At 50.2% G+C, this 21,523-nt stretch overlaps 2 protein-coding genes across 2 annotated transcripts in view; one reads left to right on the top strand and one right to left on the bottom strand.

Annotated features, from left to right (window-relative positions):
- Window positions 1-11,858: 11,858 nt before the first annotated feature.
- Window positions 11,859-16,311, top strand: BET1 (Bet1 golgi vesicular membrane trafficking protein). The gene is made up of 4 exons (XM_072599309.1): window positions 11,859-11,981; window positions 12,792-12,910; window positions 13,350-13,406; window positions 15,255-16,311. The coding sequence occupies exons 1-4, from the start codon at window positions 11,963-11,965 to the stop codon at window positions 15,408-15,410; spliced, it is 351 nt and encodes a 116-aa protein (XP_072455410.1). The 5' UTR covers window positions 11,859-11,962; the 3' UTR covers window positions 15,411-16,311.
- A 1,561-nt stretch (window positions 16,312-17,872) lies between these two features.
- The window catches only part of LOC140497848 (probable acyl-CoA dehydrogenase 6), a 29,574-nt gene continuing 25,923 nt past the window's right edge, over window positions 17,873-21,523 (bottom strand). The window contains 3 exon segments of the mRNA XM_072599308.1: window positions 17,873-18,128; window positions 21,034-21,190; window positions 21,271-21,426. Of these exon segments, the coding sequence (XP_072455409.1) occupies window positions 18,005-18,128; window positions 21,034-21,190; window positions 21,271-21,426 (437 nt within the window). The 3' untranslated portion in view covers window positions 17,873-18,004.

Raw genomic sequence — 21,523 nt, 5'->3', positions numbered from 1 at the left:
TTTTTCTTTGTAGTCACAGCACAGAGCCTTGATATACAAGCTTAAATAGGTCCCAGGAAGTTGCCAGGAGCTTGTAACAACTAAGTGATGCCCCAGGGCCACAGTTAGTGATTGAATTGCAATGCAATAGATCTAGTGGTCTACCCAATACTCAGACACAGCAGTGGATGATGAATGGATTCCAGTTCCCAAGAACTGATTTGCACAAGTTCCTTTCATTTATGGGGCCTGGGGGAAAGAAGGAGAGAGTATGGGGAGAAGACACAAATGTAGAGGGAAGCTCAAAGGGTATTTGGTAGAGCCTGGATCTAAATAGGAATACCACCCACAAAATTTCCACAGGGGGTTATCCAGCTTTCCCCTGAAGACTTCTAGTGGTGGGTAAGGCATTACCTGATAAGGCAATCCATCCCATTGGTGGCCAAGTCCAGTGATCTGGGACTTCTGCCTATATGGAGCTGAAGGTACACCTTCCATTTTGTTGTTGTTCAGTCATTTCAATCATGTTTGACTCTTTGTGACCCCATTTGGGATTTTCTTGGCAGATACTGGAGGGGTTTGCCATTTCCTCCTCTAGATCATTTTACAGGAGAGAAAATGGAGGCAAACAGGGTGAAGTGATTTGCCCAGAGTCACATAGTTTCCTGAGGCCAGATTTGAAGCATTCTTCTCCTCATTGGCTTTTTGGATCTCTCTCTTGCCAATTGAGTTAGCCTATTTTTTAAGGTGTTACTTTCTTCAGCATTTTTTTGGGGTCTAGCAAAGTTGCAAGCTGTTAACTCACTTTTCATGGTTTTCTTGCATCTCTCTCATTTTTCTTCCCTATTTTTCCTCCACCTCTCTTCCTTGATTTTCAAAATCCTTTTTGAGTTCTTCCATTGCCTGAGACCATTGCATATTTATTTTGGAGATTTTGGATGCAGAGCCTTGACTTTTATGTCTTCCTCTGATGGTAAGCATTGTTCTTCCTCATCTGAAAGAATAGAAGAAAATACCTGTTCACCAAGAAAGTAATCTTCTATAGTCTTATTTTTTTCCCTTTTTGGGGCATTTTCCCAGTCAGTTACTTGACTTTTGAGTCCTTTGTCAAGAGGGGGTATATACTCTGGGAACCTGTAAGTTCTCAGTTCCTCTAAGGTGGCACAATCAAGGGAGAGGAATTTACTCCTCTCCTGGCCTGTTCTCTGCTCTGGGAGCTACCAAAGCTTTACTGCCCAGGATTTGCAAGTAAAATTACCTTTCCAGAGCCTCCACCAGCTCTACCACACCAGCCTGCACTCCTCCTCACCCCAGGGCCACCACTCAGGACTGAGATCCAGACTAGAGGCTCAATTCCCCCAGGGACTTTAGACTGAGGGCTCCAACAATAGATGCTGCTGCTGCTGCTGCTGCTGCCACCACCACTAGTGCTGTCTGGGGTTGGGGCTAGGGGAGGACCCTGTTCCCTTCTCATCCAGGTGAAAAAGCTTTCTCCTGGGGACTCCACCCCTGAGGCCTGTTTCAGTCCTGTTCCTGCCAGTGCCAAAGCTGGGCTGGGCTTCACTTTGTGCCCCATGTAATAGACCTTTCTTGCCTGCCTTCCAGGCTACCTTGGGCTAGAAATCTCTTTCACTCTGTCATTTTGTGGCTTCTACTGCTCTAGAATTTGTATAGAGTCATTGTTTTACAGATATTTTATGGGTTATGGGGGAAGAGCTAGAGTAGGCGCATCTTTCTACTCCACTATCTTGGGTCTGTCCCCTCCCCCCCCAGTCAGATTTGAACCCACAAAGATGAGTCTTCCTGAATCCAACCCTGGCACTCTGTGCACTGCAGCACCACCTAGCTGCACCTATCTCATGCCCTATCACCTGCCCTATCCCCACTATCACACATACTAATGGACCTTTCTCATACAAAGTGGGCCCTGATGGAGGGGTTATTGTTTGGACTGGATCTCCCACTTTTTGAAGGAGGAAACAGTGGTCCTTGAAACTCTCTCCTTTGGGCACCCAGAGAATGAGAGAAACAAAGATAGTCAGAGAGACAGTCAGAGACAGAAACTGAAAAAGACCAGGAAGAGATAAAGGAAAGAGGTACATGGTAGGAAGGAGTGATGAATTTGGAATCAGAGACATCAGGGAGCCTAGATTAAACCTCCCAGGTAGAATTTGAATCCAGCTCCTCTGACTCCAGATTGGGTCCAGAGGCTGTCTCCATTTACTCAGGCTGCTCCTGGACTCATCAAAGAACTAGATTCAAGTCCCACTTCTGACCACTAACAGCTGTGTGATCCTGAGTAAGTCACTTAACAATTCTGAGCCTCAGTGACTTCATCTCTGAAATAGGGATCCAATTTGACATGCATTTATTAAGTACCTACTGTGTACTAGGCACTGAGGACCAAAGGAAACAAAGCAGTCCCCACCACAGACCAGCTTACATTACATTGATGGTAACAATAGAGAATAGTAATAATACTAATGTAACATTGAATATTATTATATTGTCACATGAATACTTACATAAAATGATAATAGTGACATTTATAGAGCACTTGCCAGGCACTGTGCTAAGCACTTTATGAATATTTTCTCATTCAATCCTCAGAATCGCCCTGGGAGATGGGTGATATTATTATCCCCATTTCCCAGAAATGGCATTTAAGTGACTTGCCCAAAGTCACACAACTAGTAAGCATCTGTGGCAGGTCTTCCTGACTCCAGGCCCAGTAATCTACCCACTGAGACACATAGCTGCCACACAATTATGTACAGGACAGAGAATCGAACCTGGAGTTAGGAAGACCTGAGTTTAAATCCATCCTTAGACATTTAACTGCTAGGTGCTCAATCCTCACCAAGTCCCAGTAGTTACAAAGTAACTTCCTTCTTTGTTACAGTGGCCATGAAAGAGGGAGGAGAAATGATACAAAGTGACTTCTTTCATTGTTACAGTGGCCATTAAAGAGGCAGGAGAAGAGTCTGTCCCTCCTGGAGGAGAAATCCCTGGAACAGGGCTTTTCAGGAAGGGCAGAAGGGAGGGGAGGGCATTTCCACAAGAGATGTCAGTCTGTGTGGCAGGACAGCCAATGGGACCAGACAGGAGCTCTGCAAAGAGAAACCATATGGAAAATGACAAGAAAGCCAGTTGTAGAGGGCTTTAATGCTGGGCTGGGGATTTTGAATTTGACCTCAGAGGTAAAAGGAGCCACTGAAGATTTTTGAGGAGGAAAGGTGATATAGTCAGAACTTCATTTTACCAATGTCAATTTGAAAGATACATGGAGAGTGGCTTGGAGAAGAGAGAGATGAGGCAGGGAGATCAGTTTGGAAGTCATTGGTGATGCCAGAAATAATGAAGCTATACTCATGGAGAGAAGGGGAGCGACCAAAGTAGCGGAAGAGGGGTGCAAGGGGTGAAGAGTCAGGGATGCCTCCAGGAGACAGAGCAGTCAATTACACAGCAACGTCTCTCTCAAGGCCAGTCAGTGCTGGTCCCATCCCCCTGACTCAGGCTCCATCATCAAACTCCCTTGTCCTTCTTTGGATCCTTCATCACCCTGTCCTGGCTAGGGCTGTTGACCTAAAGATCAAGAAACAACTGGACCATGAGTGGCCACTGCAACAATAAACCCTGGCACCCATAATGGGTTTCCTTTTTAATAGAGAGGAGCTAAATTCTCAACAGGCAGTTGGAGGTGCTCATCTTCAGGAGATGCTGCTGGCTTTGGGACACTGTCTAATCAAATCCAATATATGTTGGGAAACTGCCACAGCCCAGAGAAGGATTCCCCTGCCTGGGACTGGGATGAGAATTCCCTGAGCCCCTGGAAGATGAGCACAGAAGCCCAAAACAGTACAGTCAGCAGACTCCTAGCCCTCCAGACGAAAACAGCCCACCAAAACAAGGAGTTTAGCCATGGAAGGGAAAAAGAAAAAAATCATCCACAGGGATCGAGCAGAGGCTGTTCAGAAGAACCACCAACCTCTCTCTGGAAACAATGGTAATTATTCATGCCAAGGGGTCGCAACTATGGATGTGACTCACTTGGCATAATTTCCTGGAAAATTGCATAGAAGCCAGACTGAATGTTTGAGAGGAGCTGACTATTTTTAGAGGAATCCTGGTGAATCTTTTCCCATAAAAAAGCATCCCTTGAGTAAAACAAGGCTTCATTCCATAATTTAGGGTTTTCATTGTCGGGATTTGCATTGGTCAGATCTTCTCAAAGGGGGTTGCCCACAATGGTTCATGAGGACACTGAGGAAAGTCAGGCTGCTGGGGATGAGGAGATGATGCTGGAGGGGTAACAATGATGATGAAGATGATGATGTGGAAGGGAAGGACCACTGGACATTTCTAGCTAAGAATCAGACATGAGCCTCCTCCTAAAGAGGGAAGAAGAAAGAACACACTCCAAAGAACAATTTGTCCTCCAAGAAATGACGCTATGGCCGTTAGGTGGTGAGTAGTGCTCTAGGCTTGGTATCAGGAAGATCTGACGATGCTGGGCAAGTCATTTCATTGCTGTCTGCCTCCATTTCCTCAACTGTAAAATAAGAGTAATAAAAGCACCTGTTTCCCAGGCTTGTTGTGAGAAGCAAATTAGCACAGTGCCTGATACATAGTAGGGACCTAATCAGTGTTCCCCTCCCTCATTCATTCATTCATTCAGATGAAGAAATTGACCCATGAAGGGCTATCTTTCCACAGGTCACAAAGTTAGAAAGTAAAAGGTTGGATTTAAAACTGGGCCCTCTGTCTCTAGGATCCCCTTTCTCCCAAATATTCCAGCTCAGTCTTGCCACCATCCTCAGAGCAGTGAGCTTTGAGAAACAGCCTACCATCCCTGTTCACCAACAAAGCCAACCAATGAGCGATAAGGTCGGGAACCCTGGCAGCAACTGTGCCCCCCATACCACCAGCCATAGTCCAAGGAAGCAGGCTGTAACCACCACCCTCTCAGTAGCCAGTCACTGAAGGTCCAGAAAATTGGCACCATGACCCACTGAAAGCCGCTGTCCTCTTTCCCATTCAAGGCTAAAATATTGGAGGCAGAAGGAAACCTTTGTTCAGTCCTGGAGAGGGGCAGTCAAGTAAGGAACCAGCCTAGAAGCCAAGCTGGGAGGTTGAGGGAAGGACCTAACCACGATCCTTTGGAAATATTAACACAAAGCTGCATCTTTCTTGTTTGAGATGGGGACCTAGAATCATCTTGGGATGGAAAGACGTTTGACATGCCAGTCTGGAGCTCTCTTCCCTTCTTTTCTCCTCCCCCTCCCTTCTTTCTCTTTCTTGTTCTCTGCTGTCTCTGTGTTTGTGTCTCTCTGTGTTTCTTCATCTCTGTCTGTCTCTCTGAGCATCTCTGTGTCTCTCCATCTCTATCTGTGTCTGCCTGTAATGAAGAAATGTCTTGGATGTTAGATCAACATTAAATCAAATAATTTCATTTGTTTTCAATGTGTGCCCCCAAAGCATTCAGTGTTCATATCTGTCTGTGAGAGCATGTTGCCCTCTGCTTGGCCACTGCCCCAGAGGAGCCTGGGGCCCTTCTGTCAGCCCGGCATCTCTAACCTCCTCCATGTAGGCTCACTTCCACCAGAGCTTTGCCTAGTGCTTGGCCTGGCCTGAGCGCTTCCTAAGATTTTGTTCATTCATTCATTTCTAGAACTTGTTGTGGAATTTCTCTTCCTTGTCAGCAGATACAGGTGTGTAAGGTGTGATGACTGCTGTCATGGTGGTCCCTTGGGATTGACTATATGTCCCATGAGACAGAGCTTGCTGTGGCCTGTGGGACCCCTGGGGGCTTCCTCAAGCCCATTGATGCTCTTCTCCAGGGAAAGCCTGGGACCCCCCTTCTGCTGGATCTTCTGAAGCTTTACTTCCTCCCACAGTGAGTTCATTGATCCCTGCCACTTGGCAGGGAGCAAAGGCCAATTCAGTGTTTCCCAGAGTCTAGAAACTTGTGATTAGTGCAATGTTTAATACTCTCTGCCTCCTTTTCCACCACCATCAGTCAACCCACAGAGGAAACACCAACTCTTTATTAAGCACTTATTGTGTGCCAGACACTGTGCTAAACTCTGAGGATACGCAGAAAGGCAAAGACAGCCCCTCTCTTTCAGGTGCTCAGCCTGATGGAAGAGAATGTGTCAGTGAATAGTTGGGTACCACATACTTACAGGGTGGATAGAAGGCTGTCTCTGAGGAGAAGGACTTGATCCTGGAGGCCATAGGGAACCACTGCAGTTTATTGGGGAGGGGGTGACATGGCTGGACCTTTAGGAAAATCCCTTTGGGGGATGAATGAAGGATGAGCTGGGAGCAGGGTGGAGATCGAGGCAGGCAGACCCTTCCTCCCAGTTACTGCCATAGGAAGTGATGAGGGCCTGTCCTAGGGTGGGAGCTCACACCAGAGATATTGTGAAGGTAGAAACAACGAGACATAGTGACATATTAGATATATGGGGTGAGTGTGAGAGAGGAGATGAGAATGCTCCAAGGTGCTGAGCCTGAGTGACTTAGGGGGATGAAGTTTTACATGGTCATTCTCACTTGATCATGGGAAGAAGGGAAGGTTTGGGGGAGAGATCACCCCAAGGAAGGGGTCTGGAATGAAGAAAGCCCTGGTGGTTTTGCTTTTCTTTCCAGGCCACCAAGGCCACGAAGCTCATCTATGATGCTGAGCCCCAGGAGTCCTTAAGAAGACTGGTCATCTGCTGCAGGTTCAGGTTGCTGCTGAGCCTGTCCCTGCATCTTTCCAGCTTCACAGAGCCCAGTGGGGTTAGAGTGTGGTGGAGATAGCCTTGGGGCCAAAGGCTGAGCCAACTTCAAACCCCAATGAGGTGTCAGGGGGACTTTGGGAAGACTTTGACCCAATTGACATTTTCATTCCCATTATACAGATAAGGAGTGCTGGGTCTGAATTCTGACTCTACCATTGATGGCTTTTGTCACCCCGGCTAGGTCTCAGCTTCATTCTTAGTAAAATGCAAGGGTTGCGCTAGCTATACACTCCCTCCCATCCGCAGCTCTAGGCACTTGGTTCCCAAAAATGGATAGAACAGCTCTTCAGGGCTGGAACAGATGTCAGAGAAGAGTCCCCACCCTGGACTCTCAGGGCAACAGCCCTGCCCTTGAATGATGGGCTCTGTGTCACCCTCACTATGCAGATTCAGACTTGTTTTGTCTTCAAATTGCCAGTCCCCAGCCTGCATGTAGTAGGTGCTTAATAAAAGCTTGTGGCATTTCTTCCCTGTGATGCAGGAAACTTACAAGGCATGCTTGCCCCTCTTTCTCCCACCCCATGCCTAGAACTGAGCTGGGCATATTTTTGTTTAGAGTTGTTCAGCAGTTTCAGTCTTGACCCCATTTAAACAAAGATAATGGAATGATTTGCCATTTTCTTCTCCAGCTCATTCTACAGAGGAGGAAACTGAGGCAAACAGGGTGAAGTGCCCAGAGTCACACAACTAGTCACTGTCTGAGGTCAGATTTGAACTCACAAAGATGAATCTTCCTGATTCCAGGCTTGGAGCTCTGGGCACTAAGGCATCTCCTAGTGGTCCCAAGCTGGGCATACAGTAGAGCTCAACGAATCCTTGGCAAATGTTGGAGTGGGACCATCTCCAGTCGTTCTGATGAATATCTGACCACTGCACCCAGATGGCTCTGGAGCAGAAAGTGAGGCTGGGGACTTTGTACAGCCCTATGCACTCCAATCAAAGTGAGCTGCAAGTCATATCATCATCTCCCTGGAGACAAACACAAGGTAAATACTGGGTGAGTGAGACATGCAGAGGAGGGTGGGAGGCAGGGCCCTGGGGGACGGAGTTGGGAGGAGGCAGCAGGAGACAACTGAGCTTGGATGCCAATAAATCATCTAACCAGGCACTTTCTGCTCATTGATAACAGTGTGGATGATGACTGGCCCAAATGGAGGCTGCCCCAGAAAACCCTTGCCCTCCCCTAGGCAAGGTTGGGCTGCATGCAGGGACATCTTGATCAGGGCTGAGCCCCAGGCTGGCTCTGGGGCTGCATGAGTCAGCATCCCAAAGGGCACCCTCCCCTGGGGACACGCAAGTCACCGCCTGGGACACCATCAGCACTGCTCCTGCCCCACAGCCCCAGGGACACTGCCCCCTCCTAGTCGTCCACTTGTCCACATCCACACTGGGGGCATCTGTCTCCACCCTCTTCACATGAGCGCTTTTTTCTTTTTTTTACTGTATTTTTAATTTACGAAAAAAACCAAACATTATGAAATAAAATAAACATAATATAGTAGAGCAATAAAGATGCCTTCCCTCTGCCTTGAGATCCCCGCTAGCTCCTTCCCTTACAGAGCATTGCTTCCACTCCCCCACCCTCATCAGTTCTACTCAGTCCTGTCTCTCCAGACTCCCACCCTTAATTGTGTAGCTGCCAAGCCCCAGGGGCAGACTGCTCCTCCCCTCCCTCTGCTTTTGCCCCAAATGAGCTGCTAAAGGAAGCCAAGGTCACAGAACCGTTTGGGATGGATCCCAAACCTCACCTCATAGTCCCCTTTCATGTCTCTTCTCCTCCCCTTCTCCGGTCTCCCCAGAGGGAGCAGTCCTTTGCCCTCTCTCCCTCTCCCTCTACACCTTTATGTATCATCCCCAGGGCCTGTTCTGTCCTCTGCCATGGTTGCCCTGGAGTTGACCCTCATCACTTGGCACACTGGATCGGCCTTCCTTAAACATGGCACCCCCTTCTTCATTCAAACCCACGGGCTCCCTGCTGTCACTAGGACCAGACATGAATTCCCGGTCACATCCTGGCCCGACGTTACTTTCCAGTGGGCATCCTTGCTGTTCCTGTCTCCGGACTCTACGGGTTGTGGCTGCTCCGACATCAGCATCAGCGCTCTCTCTTCATTTCTGCCTCCTGGCTCAGCTGGAGTCCCTCAGCCTCCTCAGACCTCCTGCCTTCCCTCTGGGAGTCATCTCCAGCTTACCCCATGTGTTGCCCTCCTCCCCACTGGGCCAGAAGATTTCCTGTGAGAGCAGGACCTAACCTCAGCCCTTCCCCCAGGAAGGCATAAGTCTGGCAGAGTAGAGGATTTCTCCTAAATGCCTGACTTGCCTAGACCTCTCTGGCCTCCACTCTCAGAGGCATTATCCACTCCCATGAATTCAATGGCCATCTCTCTGTTGTGATTCTCAGTTCTACTTTGCTATGCTGACCTCCAGCCTCACATCTCTCCCTGCCCAGTGGATATCTCAGACTGTGTTGGGGGTGTAAGCTCAGTTCCATGTGGACAGTCTCAGGCAGGTAAAGGTGAGGACTTCTAAATCTTAGCGTTCTCATGAGGCCCCCCAGGGAACAGCAGGGAATTGAGGTGTGAGACCGAGCTATCTCGTGCATTTCCGCCTCTTCCCGTGCGAAAAGTGCTGGGAGAGAGCATCCCCGCCCTCGAGATTGGCCCAGATCTGAGCACACCTATTGTTATCTAACAGGCACGGTATTCAGGTGCAAACTATGCGGCCGGAGAGCTTAAGTAGGGTCAGGAAAGCCTGAAGGCACTGTTAGCGCTGAAGGGCCCTTACAGGACAGAAGGCCCCTCTTCCTTCTCTCCTCTCTTCGCTCCTCCCTCTCCCCTCTCTCCCCACTTCCACTTCCACTTCCATTCTCTTACTGTAAGATCTTTGCCTCCTTGGGAGATTTCTCTCTCTCCTAAGGAAGAGTTCCCCCTGCACATGTAACCAAGACCCTGAATAAAGCCTAACCCTTGTTCGACTCCAGAAGGTCTCTTCTCTCATACGTTTATCCGGTTTGGCCAGCCGAAGACCTGCGATAGATAAGGTAAGACTCGGGTAGCCCTCAGGCCTCTAAGCCTGGCAAGACTGGATGCCCTAGAGGCATCTCAAAGTCAGCATCCCCAAAGCACAACTCACTCTATTGCCTCCAAGCCCCCGTCACTGCAGGGGGCACCCCATTCCCCAGGCTCCCAACCTAGGAATCATCCAGTGGTCCCCACATCCAAGATGGTGACAAGGCCTGTCAGCTGCCCCTCCTCACATCTCTCCCATTGGTTTTCTTTTGGGCTGTTAGAACAGCCTGATATTGGATCTTCTGGTTCTACTCTCTTCTCCAATACATCTTCCATAGGGGCAGCCAGGTCATGCAGTGGATAGAGTGCTGGGCCTGGAGTCAGGAAGACTCATTCATCTTCCTGAGTTCAAATCTGGGTTCAGACATTTAATATTTGTGTTACCCTGGATACATTATCTAAAACTCTTTGCCTCAGTTTCCTCTTCTGTAAAATGAGCTGGAGAAGGAAATGGCAAATCCCTCCAGTATCTTTGCCAAGAAAACCTCAAAAGGAATCACAGAGTCAGACAGGACTAATAACACACGTTTTCTATATGGACTCCAAAACAACCTTCCTAAGGTACATGTCAGACCACACGATGCCTTTCTCACTACAAACTCCTTAGCCTGGCATTTAAGGACCTGCATAATCTTTCTCCTAGTACTCCAGTCTTATTTCACATTCCTCCCCTGCAGACACACACCTCAAATTCAATGCATCAATCAACAGGCATTTATCAAGACCCTAAACATCCAAAAACAAAAGTAAAAATGCCTTTACCCAGCAGCAGGAGACAGTAGGCACACCCAGAAATATATGGTGGGGCTAGGAGCATCTGTGTGGGTGTGGGATGGGGACCAGGAGCACCTGGGGGGAGGTGGGATGGGGACCAGGAGCACCTGGGGGGAGGTGGGATGGGGCCATGGGCACCTTGGGGGAGGGGGCCCAAGAGTACATCTCCTTCTCTCCCCCAGCCTCTAAAAACTGTGGCCCTTCTCCTTGCCAAGGCCTGTCATGTGTCAGGGAACGTGATTGCATCTCACTTCTCCAGCAGATGATCGTACCCTCAGTTCTTTCTCTCCCCTCCCTAACCTCTTCAGGTCTTCCAGGTCCTTCCCTACTGCCCATCTCTATCTCTCTTTTCTCTTTCTCTTTCTGACTCCTCCGAACCCTCCCCGTCTCTGGTTCTCTCTCCTAGACACCGTATTTTGACACTTTAGTGAACCTAGTTCACTTTAAAACTAGGTCTTTCTCTCCTCTGGGATGATCTCTCACACATTCCTGAAGTTAACAGTGTTCCTAAAGACAAGGTAACCCCCCTTTTAAGAAACAGGGAAAGGAGTTGAAGGAAATACAAAGTAACTACCTCGGGTCTGTAACTGATCGATGGGACAACATGCGGGACCAGATGTGCAGGCTGGGTGCTGAGGACGAGGGGTGAAGACCAGAGGAGGGAGCTGTCCCTCCAGCTGGGAGGGTGGGTGCTGGGGGTTGTTTCAAATTCTTCGTAGTTCATTTATTTGTCCATACTTTATTAAGATCCCACAGGGTGACAGACGGGCAATAGTGCTGAAGGTCCAAGGAAAGGCAGGAGCAGAGTCCCTGCCCCCAAAAGGCTTCCATTCTAACGGGGGGAGTGGGGGAAGGGGGGGAAACAACACACCGAACTTTACCCAAGGGGCATACACACGCGGCGAGGGAGGCGGGAGGAAAGGGAACGTGACCCCCGCCACCATTGGAGAGGGTTGGGGGTCTCAGGTTGGGTCAAGTCAACCACAGCCCCCCCGCCCGCCCCCAACCTCCCTTTCCTCAAAAGGACCTGAATGCTCCCCGCGGCGGCAGGGGTGGCCATGGTGCTGGCCTGGGCGACCCGCCGTGGGAGCTCCCCAACCAGGTCCCCGGCTCAGAGTGCCACACCCGCCCGTCTCCCACCCTCGGAGGAGGGATCCAAGGACCCCACGTCCTTTCCTGGACTACGCTTCCCACAAGTGCCCACAGCACTTTCCGGGACTACATTTCCCAGAAGGCCCCGCGGAGCCCCGCCTGCGGGGTTGTGATTCCCGGCCGCGCTGTCCGTGACGTCATCACCCCGCGCAGACCTCGGCGCTGACGTGGCGGGAGAAAGACCGGGGTTTGGGGGTCACGATGCGGCGCGCGGGCCTCGGTGAGTGGGACGGGAGACGGGTAAACTGAGGTAGACGAGGGGAAGGAATTCGGAGGGCTTCTGCGATAGTTAGGGAAATCGAGGTTGGGGGCGGGATTCTTGACAGTAGGGGAAACCGAGGCAGGGGGCGCGGCCGTATGGGCGCTTTCCGGGGCTGGAGAGCGAGGTCCAGGCCTGAGGGGGCCCAGCGGTCTTGGAGGGGGGCGCCCCTAGGCTTTCTGCCGCCTGTGCAGACTGTGAGCCCCGTGGCCTTTACCCTGGGCAGGTCACGCCCCCCCAGCTGCCTCAGTTTCTCCCACTGTACAGGGTCCTTCCAAACCTCCTCCTCCCCTGCCGCCTCCTGGTGCCGCCTGGCATCGGGGTCAGTGCCTGCCTGTCAAAACCCCGGCGCCGGACTTTGACCTCTGACGGGGTGGGGGGAGCAGCCTAGCCCCTCCCCCCAAGCTCCGTCCAGGTTCCGCCACACAGAAGGCGCCGTGGGTCCACGTCACTCTGGGGATCCTTGGGGCTGATCTTTGGGAAGGGGGGCAGGGGAATCAGCCCATTTCTTAGATGAGCGAGGCTCTGGGGAGAGAAGGCAGCACACATCCAAGCATTTATTGAGCGCCTACTGCATGCCAGGCACCACCCCAGTTCTAGGGATGCAAAGAAAGACAGAAGTTAACTCCAGCTTGGGTGGCGGAGGGGGCAGAGCAGGCTTTCTGGAGTAGGTGAAGATTCTGGGGGCGGCAGGGCCCCCCCCCAAGATGGAACCCCTGGAGAAGGACCCCCAGGTAGATGGATCTAACTCCCCTCCCCGTGCTGTGCCAGGTGAAGGTGGGGCACCCCCCGGGCACCACAGCTATGCCAACAGCGGCTACAGTTCCTTGGAGGAGGAGAACGCCCGGCTGACTGAGAGCCTGCGCACCAAGGTGACCGCCATCAAGTCGGTGAGTGGGAGCCCAGAGCTGGGGCACAAAGCAGGCATCCTGGGCTCCAGCACATCCAGGCCTGAGCCTCGGAGCCCCTGAGCCTGGGGAGGGCTGTGCAAGCCCCTCTTCCCCTAGGCTTTCTGAGGCCTGTGGGGGGTTGAGGAGGAGCTGCAGGGGAAATCTGCCCCCCCATAGTGTTTGCCAGCCTTCCTCTCTTTGAGCCACTGAGTAACAAACCTGGCTTCGTGACCCTCCCTGTTTTTGCCCCAGCCCATGATTCACTTGTTCAGCAAAGTCCCAGGGCAGATGGAGAAGTAAAGCAGACAGAAATGTAGGAGGCAGCACGGGCTTTGGTGGGACCATTAGGAGGGAGGAGGAGGAAGGTCCCTGGCATTCCCCCCCTCCGGCCTCCAGGCCTCGTGCCTCCTCACATTCAGCCTCCTGTCTCCCCTCACAGCTTTCCATCGAAATCGGACACGAAGTGAAGCATCAGAACAAAATGCTGGCAGAGATGGTGAGTGATGGGCAGGGGCGGTCTGGAAATTTAATCCACTGGAGCAGAGCAGACATGTTTTTATATGTGTTTTAGTTTTCCAATGATCAGGTTGGTGTTTTTGCTTCCTCTCTTTCCTTCTGGAAAGAAGAAAAAGAAAAACAAGCCCGTCCCCATTGGCCCTGCACGAGGCGGGGGCCACCATCCCTTACCTCTCACGCCCGGGTGATCACTGCACTGCCCTTGGCTTGGACCTCTCAGAGCGCTTTCTGTTTACAGTGAGAAGCTATGGCCCAGGCTTTCCTGGTTCTACTTCCTCCAGGCTTTGGAAAAAAGTCCTCTTTCCTTTGAGTTCTTTCTCCCTTTCCCTCATTCTGTATTTCTCATTCTTTCACTTTTTCTCACCCTTCCTCCCTCCCTCTTTCTTTCCCTACTTGCCTTTCCTTCTGTTGTCCATTCTCTCCTCTTCCTCCTTCCTCCCTCCTTCCCCCTTCATTCCATCCTTCATTCCCTTCTCCCACATCCCTTCCTTCCTTCCTATGCATGTGCCCTAATTTATTCATCCATCTCTTAGGAGATGGCTTTAGGATGTAGGCCTGCTGATGTCATTGGGTCAAAGAGTTCACACAGTTTAGTCCCTTTTGGGGGCCTAGTTCCACATTGCTTTCCAGAATGTCAGGGTCAGACCACAACTCCACCAGCAATGCATAAGCATGCCTGTTTCTCCAGCCTTGGTCATTTTCCTTTTTTGTCATCTTTGCTATTCTGATGGGGTTGGGGTGGTAGTTCCGAGTTGCTTTAATTAATTTTCCTCTTAATTATTACTGATTTGCAGGATTTGTTCATAAGGGTGTTGATAGCCTGGATTTCTTCTGTCTCTGTCCTGACCATTTGTCAGTTGGGGAATAGGGAATTTAGATGAACTGACTGACCTGTAGAGTGATTCTGCCTTCCAGCACTTCTCTTCTTAGACCAGGGGGGCCCCAAAGGAAGATCCCTCCCCATCAGGGCTTAGGGAGAGGCGGAGATCGATGTGGAGGAGGGCAGGATCTGACCTCTGCCCCCACTTCCTGCTGAACCTTCCAGTGGGATGAACAGGCTGGTCTCCCAGAGAAGGGCTCCTGACTTGGAGGTCCAAAAGTGGAAGGGACAGGAGATGTCTGGGCTGAGCACCAGGATACAGGACTTGCTAGGAATGGGCCTCCTTCCTCTCCTTCCAGGGGTGGAGGGAGAAACAGCCTCTTTCATGGGGGGGCCTGATCTTGTCCCTCACCGAGACTCCCCCTACTCAGGTTTCCACCTTTCTCACTGGCTATTCTCCTGGCAGAGAGAGGCGACCAGCCTAGGTGATCTGTGGGCCTGAGTGGGGCTCTGCAGCCCCCTGGGAAAGCACAGCATGACCACACAGGGGCCAGTTCTTCTCCCTTCTCTCCAGTGTCTCATGACACTCTTAGGGGAAAGGGACCCTATCAGCTCTTGGCCTTGGCCTCCAATTTGTTTCTGTGGGGGGCCCTGGCCAAGAACTCAGTCCCCCAGTAAGTTCTACCCATGCCTGGTGCCCTCCATGGAGGAGCTCCCAGCCTGCAAACAGATGTGTTGATGTGGGGCAGGTCCTGAGAGGGAAGGCCCTGGAAGTGGGGCCAGTCACCCCCAAAAAGACCGAATCTGGAAGGAAGCTGAGCTGGGAACTCCCAGGGGTGGGGGGTGGGGCCAGAGCCCCCAGGGAAGGGGTCAGATCCAGACCTGGCCAGGGGTCTGAGCTGGGTAGTCATACTACTGTCCTGGGGAAGGTCACTCCTCAGATAGTAGCCACGTGGGAGTGGTCAGGGCCCCTACAGACACCTGACTGCTGTTGCCTTCCTCTCACAGGACTCAGAGTTTGATTCAACCACCGGTTTCCTGAGCAAGACCATGGGGAGGCTGAAGGTCCTGTCCCGGGGAAGCCAGGCCAAGCTCCTGGCCTACATGGCCCTTTTCTGCTGTTTTGTCTTCTTTGTCATTTATTGGATCATTAAACTGAGGTGATGCCAGTGGCTCCGAGGATCACATTTGTGCAGTGGGCAGCTGCCTCTCCTCTCCCTTGGGGGCCAGACTTGGTTTGTGCCCCAGGGACTCGGCCTGGCCCGGCCTGGGCGGTGTGTGGGAGCCGTGTCTGGGCTTTGGGAAGAGAGACATCCCCGTGGTGTTCGTAGGGTCCAGTCAGGATTCCCCTACTCCTCCTCTCGGCCTCCTCCCCTTTCCTCCTTCTCCCTCCCACCCCCCCCTTCCCTTCCTCTCTCTCTCCCCTCTTTCTTCCCCTTCTTTCATCCCTCTCCCTTCCCTTTTCTTTCCTCTTATCCCATCCCACTTCTCACCCACCCCAGTGGTACCCTTTGTAGATAAAGGTGATTCTACCTGGAGAGACCTGGTGACATTTTCCTTCCTCTTTCAAACATTCCTTCCTTCTATAAGATACCTTGGTCTTGGGGGATGTTTTTGGTGCCAGCTGAGGAACAGTGTGATGATGAATTTCTCAGACTGTGACTCCAGCTCACAGTCTGATCCTCCTTCCTGCCTTTGGTGGCCGCATTGTGGGGCAAGAGTTGATTCTTTGGATCTTGACCTCTTGGCCGCCCCCTGGGTCTCAGTCAACCACCACTCAGCTCTAGGGCTCAGCTTCTGGTCTGGAGTCTTGGCCCCAGCTTGGCCTCTACTTTTGTCCCCTCTGATCCTTGCTCTTTCCTCATGGAGATGAGTGGGTGACAGAAGAGCCTGGGTGAGTGTGATGGACCCGACCTCCAGGAACCATCCTTTTTAGAGAATCTAAAAATAAATTTGCTTTAAAAGCAATGAGAGTTTGTTACCTGTTGTCAGATTGTTTTAGAATGAACACACCTGTAATTTAATTCTTCTGTAACTGGGTTAGAAATAAAAGTTTGTCAGCATCCTTCTGTGGTCAGCATGGTGTTACCAGACCCACTGAGTCACAGCTCGCTCCTTCTGTCCTGTAAGGGTCCTGCTGGGTAGTCTGGGAGGGGCCCTTCCAAGAGCTTCCCCCTGCAGCCAGCCTGGAGATGAGTCCCCATCCTTAGCTCAGCCAGCTGATCCTCAGGTGGCAGGCAGCCATCACTTTAACCTCTGTCTGCCTCAGTTTCCTTATCTGTAAAATGAGCATAGTAACCTCTGTCTTCCAGGATTGTTGAGAGGATACAATGGGATAATGATTGTAATATACTTAGTTAAGGCCTGGCACCTAGTAGGTGCTTAATAAATGTTTATTCCCTGCCACTTGTGAGGTGCTTTCTGCTCTAGTAATATCCCTAGTGACCTCACTCCCCCTGCCCAGTCATCATGGTCTGAGTGGATGCTGTGGAAATCCTTCTCACACATCTTTGGTTTCTTTATTCACGGCTCTCCTGTGGGCTGACCACTGCACCTTTCTCCTTACAGTGAGGCCTGAATGAAAGTGGTGGGAGGAGGGGAGGGGAGGACACAAGGGAACGTGTCATTAGGAAGAAATCTTTGAGAGGATGTGGCATGTGACTCCTCAGGATGAACCATAGATGTGGCCATGAAGGCAGCACAGCTGTAACAGTTTAATTTGGCAGGTCACAATGTAACATCCAATGGGAAATGTCTCTCCCTGCTACATGGAGAGCCTCAGGGTGAGCTCAGACCTGGCCTAGCAGCATGCAGGCCTCTGGGGGTGCCGCAGAGATCAGGCCAGCCTCCCTGCCTGCAGGCTTGCCTCTGCTCCCTCTATCCCCTGCTCAGCATCTCCCTGTTAGCTCCAGGGTCATGCACCAATTCTTTTGGCTTTGGAAGGCCACCAGCAGGCAACCCCCATTTGCCTTTCCAGGCTTCCTGACATCTGCCTTCTGTGCCTTTGCATTGGCTGTGCACCATGATGTCATTCCATGCTAGTTTGACTCAAGCCTGACCCCTCCAAGTTTCTAGGGCCTCCCCCCACCCCATGCCATGTATTTTGTGCCTTCTGTATACCTGGATACATACTATTATCCCTAGCTGGCCTTGTTGGAGGCTCTCCTTTCTAAAAGATGACTCCCAGACTACCTCACCCCTCTTGTGGAGGGGTCCAATCAGGAGGAGACAAAGGGCCCAGCCTCAAATCCACCAACTGGAGCCAGAGGCCACAGGAACTGGCAACTGGCTCCCATCTCACTGTGTTGTCTTGACTCATCTAAAGAAGGACATTACCCACGTCTTTGTGAAGCCTAGACTCCCTTAGCCACCTGAGGGCCTTCCCATTTGCAGACCCCATGAAAAGAGCGATGAGGCAGAAATGGCACCTGAGCTGCATTTAGGGTTAGGGTTAGGGCCCAGGCTGGTCACTGCTGTCTTTACATAGGATCTCTTGTAAGATACTCCACCCCATCCCCACCGTGAACTTTCTAGAATTCTCTCCCGTGTCTTCAAGGCACCAGGACATGTTCACCACTCAAAGAATCCTCCCAAGATGAGCAGTTCCAATAAATATTCCACAGATGTGACGCTTCAGTCATAGTTTATTCAATCCACGTACAGAACACTTGTCAGAGCAGCATTGGGAAAGAGAACGTTTAGCATTTTCCCTGGAAACATTCCCAGTCTGCTCAGTGCACAAGGCAGGCATCCCAGCTTCAGGGAAGTTTCTGTTCAGATCGTTTCACTGATTTGGGCCTTGGAAGTGTGTCCATGTACTTGCATATGATAGAAAGCATGACTTCGTCTGCACCTCCCCCTATGGAGATGAGGCGCAGATCTCTACAATGAAGGGACAGCAGGTAAGGTGATGAACATTGAAAAGGGCCAATTGATAGCATTTTGGTTGTCTAAAGAAATGGATTTATTTACTTTTTAACATTCTTTTTTCAAATTTTGAGTTCCAAACTCCTTCCAGCCCCTTCTTTACCCATTGAGAAGGCAAGCAATATACAAATTATATATCTGCAAAGCATCTCCATATTTGCCATCTCTCTCTTTCTCTCTTTCTCTCTTTCTCTCTCTCTCTCTCTCTCTCTCTCTCTCTCTCTCTCTCTCTCTCTCTCTTTCTTTCTCTCTCTCTCTCTCATACACACACGCATGCACACACACACACGCACACATGCACACACGCACACACGCACACATGCACTCACATGAAAAATAAAGTGAAAAAATTAGACCACTACGCTTGGTTGTCCACTGAAAGGGGACAGTATTTTTCATCGTGAGTCCTTCAGAACTGTCATGAATCATTGTATTGATCAGAGTAGCCAAGTCTGTCAGAGATTAACAGCATTCTAAAAGCTCACTCCTCACCACTCCCTTATGAAAACCGAGATGACTCTGTCTGCCCCACAGTGGAGCGATTCCCCAAGTTCATCTCAGCTGGACCACAATGGACCATGATATCCTCCTGGGAGGGTGGAGTTTTCCATGGTTTCCTGAAACTAAGACCTACCTTCTATGGCCATCCTCAGCATCCCAGTACCTCTTTTCAATCCCCTTTATTTGCCTGAGAATTTGTGTTCATAACTGGGACATCACATTCAGGCCCCTCAGGTGTCACTGCTAACTAACATAGCCTCCACTTCAGTACTGAAAGGATCCATTGGATCCCCACTTTATCCCTCCATCCCTGCTTTAAGAGTTGGTATCTGGCTAAATATGAATCTCACCTCAGTGACCAACTCCTATGTGTTAGCTGACCTGAATTCAGGTGGATAGCGATGGTGCTGAGTTTCTATGGACCAAGTCAGAGGATAGTCTGTTGTCTGATCTGGGTGATGTCAGAGGAGGGTGTTGCCAGAAGATGGAGCCATCCTGTCCAGCAGCCCAAGGACCCCTCCTGAAGATGGCTTTGGATTTGGAGAAACTTGTATGTGAAGGTACTGCTTATAGTCTTAATTCTTTGGGTTCCAAGTTTGTACATTGAGTTTTCCTTAAACAAGAAATACTCATGTAGGCCCTTCTGGTATGCATGTGGCCACCCATGACATGGTCAGCATAAGCAGAGGAGTTCCCACTGGTAATGGAAGATGGGAGTGTCCTCAGCTTCAGGTGGACCAAGGTCTAAAGAGTCACCACCAAAAAAAAAGTGTTTGATATTCACAAGCTCCTTCCAACAACGAGTGCATCACCTGCTTAGATATATGGGGGTGGTCACTCCCCTGTCCAACCTGAAGGGATCTGAGTCCAGCTAGCCCAGGTCCCAGGTATTGGGACATTGAGGCCCAGAGAAGGGCTGCTCATGTTTAATATCTGATAGCTGAGAGGGTGAGGCTAGCCCCGAGAAGGCACAGACACAGAAAAACCGTTGCTTCACTAATTTCCTGTCTCAGTTTCTATAAAATGGGAATATTAACACCTGTCTTCTAAGGCTGCTGTGAGAATCAAATGAGATATTTGTAAAGTGATTTGTGAACTTTAAAGTGCGATATAAACTCTGGCTATTATTTTTTATCACTATTATTTTATTACATTCTGGGTTGGGGAGGATGCAGGGGATGAGAGACAAATGCATATCTAAGTGAGTGTGCACATTTGGGGAGGATTGAGGAGGACCTAGCGGAGAAGCTGGTGAGTCCGCACAGCTATGAAATGCTATCAGGAAAGCTTTGGGACTCGAGCAGAGTAAAATCCTTGGCACAATAATCTCTCAAAATGCTGATCTCATCTTCTGTGAGGATGACTTGGGCCCTGTGTCCTGGGGGCAGAACCTGAGGAGTTGTCCTCTGACAGGCCAAGTGGGTTGGATTTGGAGTCAAGGCTCTGGCTTCCATCTCACCTGGGACTCTTATTAAGCCAGAAGGACAATAGACTAGCTGCTCAACAGCTCAGAGCCTCAGTTTCCTCATTTGTAGAATGGGAGAGACCATATTACCTTCCTCACAGGACTGCACCAGGGAAGTGCCCTATAAGCCCAAGGTGCCCTCAAAAGGCAGGGCATTCTTTTTTTTCTTTCATGTTTTGTTCCAGTTCCCTTACTGATTTCTATTCAAATTGTGCGATGTCTATAAAAATGTACCTTTATCAGTTCTTGATGGCCTATGATATGATCAGGCTGAGTCACTGTCTTGCGTACATATTAATAAAATTAACTTCTCAACCAAGTCCATAGATATGGGGAGAGGGGAATAGGAGAGAACAGACCTTCCTTAAGTCCCTACTGTGCACCAGCTACTGTGCTGATCTCCTTTGTTAGATCTGTATAGTTGATTTTCCCAGTGCACTGCTCAGTTCTACACATTCTGTCCAATTTGTCACATTCTACAAATCAGGTGTTGAAATCTCCCACTCTTCAGTTTGGTCCTTTTTAAACACGGGTAACATCTGCCTTAAGTTCTTATTAACTGCTGTGCCCTTCAGTAAACATATGTATGTTTAACATTCGTCCATTTACCCTGACAGTGGTTCCCTTAACCATGATATAGTTCCTATGCTCATTCATCTCATTTAAAGCCAGCTATATCCAAAATCATGTTTGTAACACCTGTGTTCTAGATTCAGTTGGTGTATTCCCCTGGTAAATGCCTTTCTGCCTTAACTATGTTTCCCGTTGGAATACTGTCAACTATATCTAAAGCCTTCAGAAGGCCCAGTGTTCCCATCCCATCACTGAAATTAGGAATGCCAGAAGATGATAGAACAAAAGAAAATACAATTATTTCTGAAACAACAAGCTCACCTGAAGAGTCTGCTGACCAGGGCTTTGTGGGTGTATCCCATGCCCCCCCAGTACTGGAGACAGCTGTCAGTTACTTCTCGAGAAAGACGACCCGCCTTTAACTTCCCCATTGACACCAGCTTTGTTGTGTCAAGGCCTCGCATGTACTGGGCTACAGGTGGGGAGATGAGTGTGAACTGATGTGACCTGCTCAGAGCCCTCCTTTTCCCTCATAGGCTGTGGTCCTCTCACCTACAGTCCGGTACAGCAGGGAGCGAAGCAGTTCCAGCTCCGTAGCCAGCTCTGCCATACGAAAGTGCACGACCTGGCTGTCCAGCAAGGGCTTATTGAAGAGGATACGATTCCGGGCATACTCTATGGTCTGGTGGATGATGTTGGTCAGTGGGCTCAGCACTAAGGACAGAGAGCAGCATGGCCACTTACAGAGAGTGGTTATTGGACCTCCCCACCATGGGGCCTTTTAGAAACAGACAAACCAAGACAAAACCCT

This window comes from Notamacropus eugenii, chromosome 3 (assembly GCF_028372415.1).
Source record: "Notamacropus eugenii isolate mMacEug1 chromosome 3, mMacEug1.pri_v2, whole genome shotgun sequence".
Taxonomy (NCBI): Eukaryota; Metazoa; Chordata; class Mammalia; order Diprotodontia; family Macropodidae; genus Notamacropus; species Notamacropus eugenii.
The sequence above is the reverse complement of the archived record's forward strand: the minus strand, read 5'-3'. Positions and strand labels throughout refer to the sequence as shown.